The sequence below is a fragment of the Chanodichthys erythropterus genome, chromosome 12, assembly GCF_024489055.1.
Source record: "Chanodichthys erythropterus isolate Z2021 chromosome 12, ASM2448905v1, whole genome shotgun sequence".
Lineage (NCBI taxonomy): Eukaryota > Metazoa > Chordata > Actinopteri > Cypriniformes > Xenocyprididae > Chanodichthys > Chanodichthys erythropterus.
This window is the reverse complement of record NC_090232.1, coordinates 26,183,773-26,197,161: the sequence shown is the minus strand read 5'-3', so window position 1 is coordinate 26,197,161 and position 13,389 is coordinate 26,183,773. Positions and strand designations below refer to the sequence as shown.

The following is a 13,389-nucleotide window of genomic DNA, read 5'->3' as shown; positions in this document are numbered from 1 at the left end:
CACGATTTGTGAAACTGATCTGCCACCAAATTTTAAAAAAGTTCACAGACCTTTTCTCTGCATCTCTTGATTGTAGGAACTACTAATGGTTAAGAAAGCAGATTTCATCTTGGCTTATGACAAAAATCACTGTTGATCAGTCTGCTCATTTGATCTCTTTAATAAATCTTGATTTTCTTATTCCCCAGTATGTTCTTGTTTGTAATTATTTACTAGCCACATACTCCTCTTGACAGCTGTCTGGATGAACTGGACATTCCACTGTTCATCTCCCCTTTGACCTACAAAGTAGAAAGGCAACTTTATACTGTGATCAAAAGAAGCCTGCTATGGTTACTTTGCAATAATCTATTGCATTTCACTTTTCCAAGAGTAGGGGTCAAATATGCAGTTTTAGTTATTGTTCGGAAATAAATGTAACAGAAATGTGATCCTTTCAATGTCAAATTCAGCTGTTCATTCTTCATCTCACAGAATATAAACCAACCTATATGCATAATACTGAAGAAAAAAAAAAAAAAATCAAACAATAAACTACTACTTAAATAAAATATGCAATCCATCATGCAGAAACTTTTGTAATATTTTTTAACTCTAAATTATAAGGTGATTCATATTCATATATATATATATATATATATATATATATATATATATATATATTTACTCAGAAAAACTTTTATAATTATTTAGAAATTTTTTATAGCATTTTAAAGTAGTTTTATTGAATTTTTAAATATAATTGTCATATATGAGATAACATTATAAATTAATTAATGATCTATTAATTTACTATGAAATAATTAACAATTAATACATTTGATTAATTTACTGTAGCAGCAAAGACCTACATCTTTACAGTTAATTGTACTCATTTTTGAAATCAGATTATCAGAACATATTCTGGGTAAAACAAGCAATGAGTCTGTATGACAAAGTTCCCCTTTATCCAGATGTGCATGAACAGGAGAGTGATGCCAAATTAAACAACGCCTTGTACTAGGAAAGGAGGAGGAGAATTAAAATCCATACCGGTTAAAAACGGGACTGTGTGGTGGTAAGAGCATCCAGTCTGACTGACAGATGAAAATGAGGTGCTGTGTTTTTCTGTATCTGCTCCTGCAGGTTTTGGGAGGTTTAGGTGAGTGTGACATGCATCATTGACACAGACTGGTAAGACATAAAGAATAATTATTTGATGATACTCTTGTAAGACTAACATGCTAGTATTTGATTATCAATGGAAAAAGATATGCAGATTTTGTACTTTGCATTGCTGAAATATGTCAACAGTTAAAACTGCTTATCAATAAAACATTTAACCTTTGACCTCTGACATGCAATCATAGGCCTTCCTTTGTTTGAGCTCAGCTCTAAAGCAGATGATGCTCTACAGATGGCCCTCGACCAGATCAATGCACGTTATGCCAGGAATCACCTCTACAGAGTGTCCAAGGCGTCTCTGAAGAGGGTCAGTACGAAAATTGTTTCATTTCTGCATATGGCAAAACTGGTGTAGGGTGACTAGGATCTAGTCATCATGGGATTTTCACATTTGACACAGTTAACCCTGGGTCATTCTAAACCCCAGGTAAACAGAATCATGGGTTATCTTGCTTCACGTCTCATATATTGCTGACTATAGTTTTTTTTTTCTTTTTCTGAATAAGACTTTTCGACTATAACAGTAAGAAAGAAATGCGCTCTTCAGACGAGTTGACCATTTGACATTTATTCCGGTAAAGCAACACTATGTAGTTTTTCAAACTTAAAATAATGTCTCTAAAATTATTTCAGTAGTAGAACAACTCTTAACCGGGCAAATTCAACTCCATACCTGAGTAGCCTCCTAGCAGCTACAACCACACTCTGCAAGTTTCGTGTTCGGGTCGGTTTACACAGCCCCGTATGGAAGCCGTTTCTTTTTTCTCACAATTGCGAGTTATAAAGTCACAATTCTGAGATATAAACTCGCAAAAAAGTAAGAATTGCGAGAAAAAACGTTTCACACAATTATGACATTATATCACACAATTGCAAGTTTATATCTCACAATTCGGACTTTATAACTCGCAATTGTGAGAAAAAAAGTCAAAATTCTACGATAAAGTTGCAATTACGGTTTTTATTTTTTTATTTAGTGGCGGAAACAGGCTTCCATAGCCCCGCCCATCCCTTGCCAGCGGAAGAGTGTGGCTTGCTTTATGGCATACGGCACATATTTTACTCGTAGCCTGGATGGAGTTAGTCAACAGCTAACTATAAGACGAAACTGTCTAATTTGCAAGTCTCAAAACCATGCGAACAACATTTTATTCTATTATGCAAATTACACCCTTTGCAAACAATGCTACATACGAGCAAACTATGCGAGCAAAAAAACTAGGCTAACATACTACCGTTCTTTTTGTTATTGTACTTTTCAATTCTGGAGTAACAATAAATAAAACTATGTAATGATATTTGTAGAACATAGTGTAATATGGGCTAATTTACCTGGTCGGTGGACATGGTTTCCAATCGAGTTTTCTGCATTAGCCGGTTCCTTCAGCTTAAGTCAAAAAATCACGTGTATTGTGCTGCCCATGGAGAAGGTTATACAGTAACAGTATTTACGACACTGGTAACAGACAATTGTGCTTACCAGCCACATGGGGGAACCGTCAGCAAATGTTCCATGGTGTTGCTTTAAATGCTGAAACTTACTGTTTTTATACAACATGAGGTGTTTCTGTGAATGGCACATGAATATGACGCATGCAATCGGGTGTTTGGCATCTAGTCATAACATCATAACTGCATCATATCACACTGTACAAGTTTGGCACTACGATGTAGGGTTAACACCGCAAAAGCGTTGCTAACCCTACATCTAAATTACAAGTTGGAAACATTCCTCTACCCGGGGTTAAAGTCGGCATGAAAAAGAAGTTGCATTAGTCTTCTTTTGTGATGTATATCCAAGTGAAGCGGCTTCTCAAATGAGGAAAAAAAAAAAGTTGGGTGTGACTTGGTTTTGTCCATCGGGATTTGATTGGATTGTTGGCTGGTTGTGGTTTGCCATTGCTATGATCTAATGTGAGTGACAGGTTGTCCCGCCCTCGCACCAGTAAACACATCATCAGAGAAGAGATGTTGCTGTAAGAGGGATGGGAAGTTATTCTGATTAAAGATTATGAGGGCACATAAATTCTGCAATATTCCATAATTTAAAAAAAAAGTATTTTTGATTTCATGGTGACTTTAAAAGTGTGGTTTAGAATGACAATAACCCAAAACAAAATGAATGGTTTAAAAAAGCTAGGCAACAAAAACAAAAATATCAATTGCAGCTAAAACTAGAATTCTTATTGTCAGTGATTATCCTGTGATAACTGTTGCTTTTATTCATATTAAGATTCTTCCTCTGGGAATGGACACATATGATCTGCATCTGAGGTTTGGCATTAGGGAGACAGAGTGCCAGAAAACCTCTGGGGCCAACCCTCAGGGCTGCATGTACCGCAAAGGTTTTTTTGTGGTAAGTTATCTCAAGGTCTTCATTTACATTAATATCATGTGATGATTGACATGAATAAGGTCTTGGTTGGCGTGTACATAACTGGTGTATGTATGACACTGAAGGCAGTCAGTACTCTTATTTGTGTCTTTGTGTATTGTGACAGAACAGCTGGTGTCTCTAATGGTGTAGTTAGAAAACTCAGTGCACTTGTACCAGGACTGTGCACCATTCAAAACTGAATTGACAGAAATTGCAACTCAATCAGCTTCCTAGGTTGTGAATTAGTGTATAGTGTACATGATTTGGGGCACTGGGAATGACAGTAAGTTACACATTGGGACACTGATGACTCTATTGATGACTGGCAGCATGACACATCTTCATTGTACAACATCACTACTGGTATTTATGAACAACAGCACTTCAGAACTACCGTTAAAGGAATCGTAGACTTTTTCCCTTGCATTGTGGGACTTTTTAGGGAGCGAATGTTTCAGTGCACTGGTAGGATTTAGCAATTGAGACAGCATTTAAAATGGCCGACTCCCTGATCAGTGGGCTGACTACTGAACTATTGGGAGCTGATTGAGACACACCCCACACCTTTTAAATTACAATTCACTTGCTGAATTTGAATTGAAACAGGATGCAATATGTAAATAATTTGTACAATTGGTGAGTGTTTGTAATTTTCAATATAAACTTCCCATAAATATCACACACACACACATTGTCTAGAAACCTATATTTGTATTTAATTTACAATAACTTTATTTTATAGACCATAGTGAAATAACTATGTTGGACAAACTATTAACTATATACAGTAAATTTATATATTTGACATTCTATACACTACTGTTCAAAAGTTTAATGTCATTAAAACTTTATATTTTTATTCAGCAAGATAAAAATATATGTTATTACAAAAAAATATCCATTTAAAAGTCTGCACTTTTTGAACTATCTATTCATTAAGGATTCCTGAAAAAAAAAAAAAAAGGTTTCAAACATTTTAAGCAGCACTACTGTTTTAATTATTGATAGCAATTAATGATTCTTGAGCACCAAATCATAGTCTTCTGTTGTCTGATTTGTAAAAATTGTGTATATCCACAATGCTCTGCGGTGACTTGACTGATTTTTCATAACGATTTGTAATATCAGCAGTATAATTTTTTTACTGTTTTTTTTTCTCATGAATCTTATTTGATTCCTGTTCCTTCCTATGTTTTTTTTAGTCGGAGGCAGGGTGCTACATCAGAGCGCGAGTGACTCAGGAGCTTACTCGCATCATCTCTCTCAGATGCACAAAGGCAGACAGCTCAAGCTCTGAGTCCAGTGAGGAGGTGAGTGTGAACAAAGTATTTCACCATAGGCTTACAAACAGTATAGCATGAGTAGATATGAGCTGAATTTTAAAGGGCTATGAAACCCTAAAACACTTTTTTTTTTGAGGTCAGAGAAAACAATGATATGACCATTTATGCTTATCATTAAGGGCAAAGTAGTCATTTTTTCATTCTTCCAGTTTATAATGCAAGGTTGAACCAATCTCACTTAATGTGAGGTATACACATACACTCTGAGTTGTGACTGGCAACAAGCAGGAAGGGCTATAATGATTTTTAAGGCAGTAAATGTAACTAAATAAAATATTGATTGACTATTGTGCATAAGTATGTAAACTGTCAAGGATAGTTTGATATATTGAATAATATATATTTATTTATTGTAAGTAAACTACTATTATTTTAATAAATCCATGACTGAATGACTGATCCATTAATGAAATAATGTGAATAAAGTGGCTGAGACGGGCAATGTGAAATCATTTGATGACAACTTCTTTCTACCAACAGGGGAGATTAGGATTATACTACGATATAAATCTTTTTGGAACTAGAGGTAAAAAATTATGTAATCTTTCACACTTTTATAAATATTGTGATCACAATGTTAATAATGCTCTTGACATTTTTTTAGACCGCACACATTCAACTTCATCACCAAGCATCAATGTGGCTCCACCAATACACGCCGGCCATCATAACAACAGGGAAATCAACGACGTTCGTGGGGACCATTTCAACAATCACCTGCCATATCACTGAACTGCAGAATGAAATCACATGAACATTCTTCATACAAATATTAAGGTGCTACAAATATAAAGCTAAATGGAAAGACTACTGTACTATGAATATTGCCACTGGCTACTCATAACTAACCTCCACTAAAACAAGATTATTTGCTGAATGAAAAGTATATATGAATAAATACCTGCTGACATCAACCTCCCCAAGAAACCCAATGAAAAGAACAGAAGCATGGATATCAACATGTATAATTTCATTTTAAATGACACATTTTGCAGAGAGATATGCAGAGCATGATGTTCGTAGACCTTAAATGGATCAAGACCGGATACTATAATAATTTAATATTAACTTCATTTAGTCACTTCTCAACAACCTGAAAAGTTTCATGATATTGTAAATACATTCAATAAACAAATTCTTCAAAAAGAAATGTGGACATGAGATATGCATACTTGTCTGTACATATGCGAAGTAGCTCTTATAGAGCCATTAGAGATTGGTGCTTACTGTAAGAATCTGAAGTTGCATGTCATGCCTGAATGGGGAAATCAGCTAGAATCCTTTGACGGGTAAAACTAACGGAAATGTAACTTTTTAATGGCCTTTTCTTGTAAGGTGATAATATTTTGATACGCATGTTCTAAAATATTTTTAAGGCATGGCTGTATTCATGAGCCAATAATACAGGTTATAATACAGGATATAAGATAAATCTATGTGAATAATGATTGTGTCATTCAGTCACATGACTTAAAAGTCCATCTCTTCATAGGTGAACAATTTGTAAAAGTCAGCTTGAATGTTCACCAGAGGAAGTAAGGACTAACAAGGAACAGCAAGGCAGTCATTTGTTTTACCTAGACAAAGATACTGCAGCAAATGAGAATATCTACAATTTAAACAGTTCTAATAAAAAATAAAAAAAGAAAACATTCCACAGTCTCACAGAACTAGACATTGAGGCAACTCCCTGAACAACTCATCCTTCATGTTACAATTTTGACAATTACAGTTAAAACACACTTAAAGTGGCTCAAAGAATAATAGTGATCAGAATAGATGCATCCACTGAGCACTGGATCTGCCACATAAATGGTGCCGAACTAATATACCAACCAAACACACAGTCTATGTCGACCTAAATTCCTCAAACAACAATAACAGTCCAATTATCTTTTTTTAAAAAAAACTTCAGTCTAAAATAACAAAATCTCTTCAGATTATTAAATAATCAATAATATAAAAACAATATAAAATCAAAATTAAAAATCCCACCCAACCTCAAAGTTCAAAACATTCGTCTTCCCAAAATCAATACGATTAATTTTTTTTTTTTTTTGGATGCAGTTTTGTCTTCCATGCAGTACCAAGCTGTTGAAGTGAAATCACAGTTGTTTGAAACTGGAACTGATGCACTGTCACAAAGTCACAGTAAAGCTGAAACTTCTTGAGTTGTTTTGTACAGAATAAGCTGAGCATATTAACAAAATAATGGCTTCCCCTCTACAACTATATGGGACAGACATGAAATTAGCAAGCAAAAGTGTCCAAGAAAAGTTGAAGTTGTCTTAGTTTGTTAGTTTGGTGCTGTGGTCCCGCTTGGGTGGGGCTGGAGGCGGCCCTCTCCGTAGCGTTGCATAGCCTGAGATATTCCCGGACATGAAACCACTACCACTGTGCCTCTGTTGGTCATGCAAAAGCTCAGGGGGAGGTGGTGGCAAAGCCATGTCATCCATTGTGGCCACAGGGTCCACTTTGTCTCCCAAGACTCGCGAAGACTTGCGTTTCAGTGTCTTGTTAAGGTCCTCCAAGAAGTTGGTGCCTTTGGGAGAAGATGGGGGAATAGGGCCCCCTTGTATGGAAGGTGGTGAGAGTGGTGGAGACTCTCTAACAGTGTTATTACAGCGAAGTGACGCTGGAGGTTGCGTCTTCTTCAGGGAACTCTTGCCCCAAGCAGGCTGGGGCTGAGGATTGACCACGGCTATTTTCGGAGAGACACCATTTGGATCGCCTGGAAGGGGCGGTGGTGGAGGAAGGTCAGACTCCAGTGGGGGAGGAGGGAAGAATTCATTGTCTGGGGGTGGAGGGGATGGGAAGTCTGCAGTTGATTGGCGGTTCTGATTCAATTTGTTCTGCAAAGCCAAAGGAAGATTTGCCAGATTGAGCTTCCCTGGTTTGGGGGGTGCCCGTGGGCCTGTAGAAAACTCTTTGGAGGGTGAGATACTGGAGGTTGATGTTGATGAAGAAGCAGAACTAGGGTTAAACTTGCTCACCAAGTTCCTGCGGGACTCCTGGTACTCCACAGATGCATTGTACTTCACGCTGGAGTTGCGTTGAGGAGTCGGTGGAGGTTTCTTGACACCTGTAGATGGGCCAGAGGGGGACTTTCTGATAGGCGAGCCTGACATTGGAGGAGGAGGGGGAGGGGGAGGAGGAGGGGTAGGACCTGGAGGAGGAGGTGGTGGTGGTGGAGGTGGTGGTGAAGGAAAAGCAAGGGTACTCTCTGGTGGAGGTGGTGGAAACTCAGGTGATCGCTGTTGCTGCTGGCCTTGACCTACAGGCTGCCATTTTGGTTTAGCCTTCACTGCAGGTGGAGACTGGGGAGCTTTGTGACTCTCCACTTGATTGGTCACTGCAGGAGATGCAACAGGAAACTGGCTAGCAAGCTGCTTAACCAGAGATGGCACTGTTGAGGTTTGGCTGGCGAGGGGCAGTGTCTTGGAAATGCTGTGCTGCTTGGGTAGTGTTGGTGGGGGTTGGTTCTTCAATGGTGCTGGAGGTGGAGGTGGTGGAGGAGGAGGAGGAGGAGGAGGGGGGGGAGGTGGTGGTGCTGGAGCTTGAGGTGATGGAGCTACTGGTGATACTGGAAGAATGCCACATGAAGTTTTGGGTGCTGTTTGGTGTAGAAATCCACCAGTGAAAGTTTTGGGTAAAACTGCTGGTTGAATTGGCAGTTGTATTGGGCCTGGTGGTGGAGGTGGTGGTGGTGGTGGTGGATTTGGAGCTGGAGCAATATACTTTTGAGGAGCGAGTGTAGGTGCAGGTGGTGGGAGTGGTGGTGGAGGAGGTGGTGGTGGAGGAGAAGGGGTCTGATTGGCTGGGGGCAATAAGTCCTGGGGTACATTGGGAAATTTGTGGGCAAGAACCTGCTTGAGTCCACTGGTTTTGAAAGGTGCCTGAACTGTAGAGGGGGGTGGAGGAGGGGGAAGACCATTAGCCTGGAGAGGGGGTGGAGGAGGTGGTAAAGGGTGTGATTGGATTGGCACTATGGGTGGAGGAGGTGGTAGTGGCTGTGACTGCATGGGCATTATGAGAGGAGGAGGTGGTAGAGGCTGTGACTGCAAGGACATTGAAGAAGGAGGTGGTAGAGGCTGTGACTGCATGGGCATTATGGGAGGAGGAGGTGGTAGAGGCTGTGACTGCATGGGCATTATGGGAGGAGGAGGTGGTAGAGGCTGTGACTGCATGGGCATTATGGGAGGAGGAGGTGGTAGAGGCTGTGACTGCAAGGGCATTATGGGAGGAGGAGGTGGTAGAGGCTGTGACTGCATGGGCATTATGGGAGGAGGAGGTGGTAAAGGCTGTGACTGCATATGCATTATGGGGGGAGGAGATGGTGCTGGAGGTGAGGGGGGAGGAGGGGAGGACTGTAAAACTGCTGCTGGGGCTGGAGGACCGAGCCTCAAAACAGCCATGGCTGATCCCGGGGGAGGCATTGGGGCAGGTGGAGGTGGAGGAGGAGGAGGTGGGATGTTAGCCCCTGGTGGAATATTGTTTGATTGTGGTTTGGATGCCGGTGGGACTGGTGGCACTTGCTGCTGGATTTGAGGCTGAGGCTTGTGGTGACTTGTGGTAGCCTGAGAGGCATTCTGCAGGCGAGTGATGGTGCTGTATTTGGCAAACATGGTAGGAGTGGAATGGTGGGGGATACTGGAAATAGGAGGGGGTGGGGGAGGTGGTGGTGGAGGAGGAGGAGGTGGCGGGGCTGGAGTTGCTTGGGGTGGTGCCTGTGTCAGTGCCTGTGTCGGAGCCTGATGGACACTTCCGCGTGACTGTGGAATTGAGAGTGCATGTGACTGTTGCTGTAGGTGTGGATGCTGCTGTTGAGGCACATGATGAGAAGAATGGGTGCTATGGCTTGAATGGGTAGAACGGATTGATTCTGGTCTTGCCTGAACCAAAAAAACAAACAAAACAACAACAACAAATAAACAAGAATCAATAATATTTTATTTCTTAATTGAATTTCTTTTAGGCTTTTAGTTTAGTTCCCCCGAATATTTGTATATCTCCCTAAACAAATACACTTCGTTCAGGTCATCAGCTCATTAGTAGAGACTCTAAAACCTGAAATGGGTGTCATAAAAAGGAGACATTCAAAATGTACAGTTTGGTTTGGGGGGTGGGTGGGTGCTTCTACAACAGGGTTGAAAACCACTGGCAACAAAGAAAAGTCTCCCATAAATTAACACTTTCATGTTGTTACAAACCTGCATGACATATTCTTCTGTGGAACACAAATGGATAAATTTAGATTTTTCATGTATTTAAAGAGATTGGGGACTAAAGATTTGAAGGTTCATTACAGACCAAGAATGGTCCATATAACTTATTTGCATTATATTCCAATTCTTATTAAGCCATACAATAGCACTGTGTGAAGAGACCAGAATTTAAGATGCAATTGACTTAGTTCTCCTTCGTGCATTCAAAAGCAGTGATACCTGGTTAAAAAATGGTCTGAATGATTAGTTCACATATTAGTATAATTTCAAGTTCAACACACTAACCCAATGATCCAGTTGTACAGTTAACCACCTACTGGAGGGGAAGATTACCAGTGAATAATGACTTAAAGTTCAGCCTGTTTCTCAAACAAAGCTATAAGTATTCAAATTGCATCAATTATTATATTTATCATTATATTATATTTATTGTATCTGCATGGAGAAAAGTGACCAGCACAGACTTCAGAATCCTTTTGTGTTCCACAAAAGAACGGTTTAAAACATGAATGTGAGCAAATGATGAAGGAATTTTCATTTTTGTGTAATTTTTTCCTTTAAATAATTGGTTAATCTTACTCTGGAAAGTTTCATCAATATATTAATTGAAGAAAGTGGCAAGTAAAGAGTAGAGATACATCTCTCCAGAACAGAAAGAATGCATATTTCCAGAGAAAGAAGACAACTCACCTTTGTGCTCTCCTCTATTTGAGTCCCTCTCTTCCAGGCCTCAGAGAAGATTGAACTAACCACACTCTGGGAACGGGCATGGGAGGACGAAGTGCCATCAGACATACCACTGTCTGTCTGGCTAGAGTGGTTTGACTGTGACTCTTTAAGCACAAACAGATTAAACGTTAGCAACAACCCATACACTTACAGTAATCCAAGTCAGTAAAATCACTATTATACCATGAAAAAAAAGGACTAGTCAGTTACTTCTAAGTTACTTACCAGGTATACTGACTGAGCTTGTTCCTGACTTTATGCTGGTGCTGGAGAGAGAAGACCAGTCATAGGCAGCCTCAGTTCGCTTCATGGCTTCCTGGTAGTTCACATACAATAGCTTCCCATACTGTGCATAAAACACAAAAGGCAGAAATTAAGCGTAAGCAATTTTTTTTCAAATACTGAATAATGTTAGTTGCATAAATAATCTGGCATATTAACTTGTACAAGAAGAACATGTTGTGTGAGGCCATAGGTTTCATTAATTAAATTAAAAAAACAAACAAAAAATGACATGACAAGACAAGCTATGGGATTACCTTAGCAATACGAATTCCATTGACCCATTGGTGTAGAGTTCTAACATCATCACAGCACAGGTATTTGATATATTGTGATTTCTTCTGGATCTGAGGGTGCTGTGGCCACAATAAACAATGTTACCAATACAATGAAGAGAACAAGGATTCAAGAAATTTTCTTTGGCTTGTGCTACCGATGAACCACTAGAGGGCAGCAACAAGGGTTTAATGCAGAGCCATCTGTTACACAATCACATGCCAGCTGTCCATACAGTTAGCCACTTGTCGGCAAACCATCTTTTATATCTTTAAATGTAAGCAAAACTTGGTTTTACATAATATACTTGCACACAGCCCTCAAATTTAAACCTTTAAATGAGATCCCAAAATGCCAACATTCCATTCCTGGATACAATAAATGTGTAAAATGTTTGGTAACACTTTAGATTATGAAACACATATTCACTATTAACTAAGAGGTTTTACTCAAACTCACAATTGCTGCTTATTGATAGTAAGTAAGGTAGTTGTAGTGGTTATTTTTAGGTGTAAGGTAAGGTTAAGGGATGTAGAATATAGACAAGCAGAATAAGGCATTAATATGTGCTTTATAAGTACAATATGCTACTAATATGCATGCTAATAAGCAATAAGCACCAAGGCTGCATTTATTTGATGAAAAATACATTAAAAATAAAATGAAATATTACAATTTAAATGAATTCTTTTCTATTTTTAATATATTTTAAAATGTAATTTATTACTGTGATGGTAAAGCTGAATTTTCAGCAGCCATTACTACAATCTTTAGTGTCACATGATATGTCAAAAATCATTCAGATATGCTTGGAACATTTCTAATTATCATCACACTAGAAAAAGGTTGTGCTGTAGGCACAATGAATAAAACTATTAATTTCTACAAACATCTAAAATAAAAAATTAAATAAATAAAAACTAACCAACTACTTTTTAAAAGTGTGGTGTTAGCATGATCTAGTTTTAGGAAAGGTAACAAACAAGAGCACATCCATTTAAACAGGCTTATGGACAACAAGCCATAATATCTCACACACACCTTGAGGGCCAGGCAGTAGTCAGTGGGGGCCTTGTACTTGCTCCGGTAGTCCTGACCATAATAAACATTAACATGGTCCAACTGCAGGAAGCACACCAAATCCCTGGAAGCCTACAGCGTTCAAAAGAAACATTAATATTGTTTTATATTTATTACCCCTATGTTGATAATTTAGCTTACAGTGAATGAAATTGAGATGATAAAGGAGAATATTTAGAAAAAAATAATACTATATATTGCAGATACAACAAAGCAGAATCAAATACAACACACCTTCAACTGTCATGTCCTTAACTGTCACAGAATTTAATACTATCTCAAAAACCCATGTTTCATTTGTATGCTTGTACTTGATCAAATAACGATCAAGTAATGTTTTTAACATTAAATTATATAAGAAAATAAGACATGGGGTGGATGTCAAAGTGGATGACAAACAGCATATGGTTTGTGTAGAGTATCCTCAGTGAATCCATAAACAGGAAATTCCACTCATGAGTTCATTAGGTTCTATGTACATGACACCAAATCATATGATTAAACAAAAATAAACACACACAATGACACTAACCTTAGCTTTGCCCTTCGGCACAAAATAGATGCCAGATGCCCTCAGCAGAAAGTAGCGCTTCTTCCAAGACTTTTTACCATCTTCCTTCAACCACAGTACTCCTTCAATTTCAGGAACAGACACCGAGCTTCCACAAAAACATTCCTTCAAGACAAAAACATCATTAAGCATTCTAAAAACATTTTATCTTGACAGACGTAGACAGATGTAAACTCTGTCAGCCATCTCGATCATCACTTCCAAAATTAACATCAAAAGTGATGAGGGCTTTGGGTCACATTCATTAACTGCATGTGTATGTACAAATTTGCATGTTAAACAAACAAAAATCTGATGTTTTGTACAACAAAGTTGCATTAGAACTACATTTTTTAGCCATTT

At 38.6% G+C, this 13,389-nt stretch overlaps 2 protein-coding genes across 9 annotated transcripts in view; one reads left to right on the top strand and one right to left on the bottom strand.

Annotated features, from left to right (window-relative positions):
- The first annotated feature begins 1,039 nt into the window (after positions 1-1,039).
- On the top strand, positions 1,040-5,631 carry spp2 (secreted phosphoprotein 2). 2 transcript variants are annotated; one of them, XM_067405235.1, is made up of 6 exons: positions 1,040-1,141; positions 1,350-1,471; positions 3,398-3,520; positions 4,744-4,851; positions 5,365-5,410; positions 5,489-5,631. In XM_067405235.1, exons 1-6 carry the CDS (start codon positions 1,084-1,086, stop codon positions 5,614-5,616), a joined length of 585 nt encoding a protein of 194 aa, XP_067261336.1. In that variant the 5' UTR covers positions 1,040-1,083; the 3' UTR covers positions 5,617-5,631. The 2 variants fall into 2 exon arrangements, with proteins under 2 accessions (XP_067261336.1, XP_067261335.1); XM_067405234.1 differs by having other exon boundaries at positions 5,365-5,631.
- Positions 5,632-5,638: 7 nt separating this feature from the next.
- The window catches only part of raph1b (Ras association (RalGDS/AF-6) and pleckstrin homology domains 1b), a 63,378-nt gene continuing 55,627 nt past the window's right edge, over positions 5,639-13,389 (bottom strand). For all 7 annotated transcript variants that reach the window (XM_067405227.1, XM_067405231.1, XM_067405232.1 and 4 more), the window contains 6 exons: positions 13,009-13,152; positions 12,438-12,548; positions 11,378-11,476; positions 11,064-11,184; positions 10,800-10,942; positions 5,639-9,776 (listed from right to left, as the gene is read on the bottom strand). In XM_067405227.1, coding sequence (XP_067261328.1) covers positions 7,173-9,776; positions 10,800-10,942; positions 11,064-11,184; positions 11,378-11,476; positions 12,438-12,548; positions 13,009-13,152 — 3,222 coding nt within the window. In that variant the 3' untranslated portion in view covers positions 5,639-7,172. The remainder of the gene's footprint in view (positions 9,777-10,799; positions 10,943-11,063; positions 11,185-11,377; positions 11,477-12,437; positions 12,549-13,008; positions 13,153-13,389) is intronic.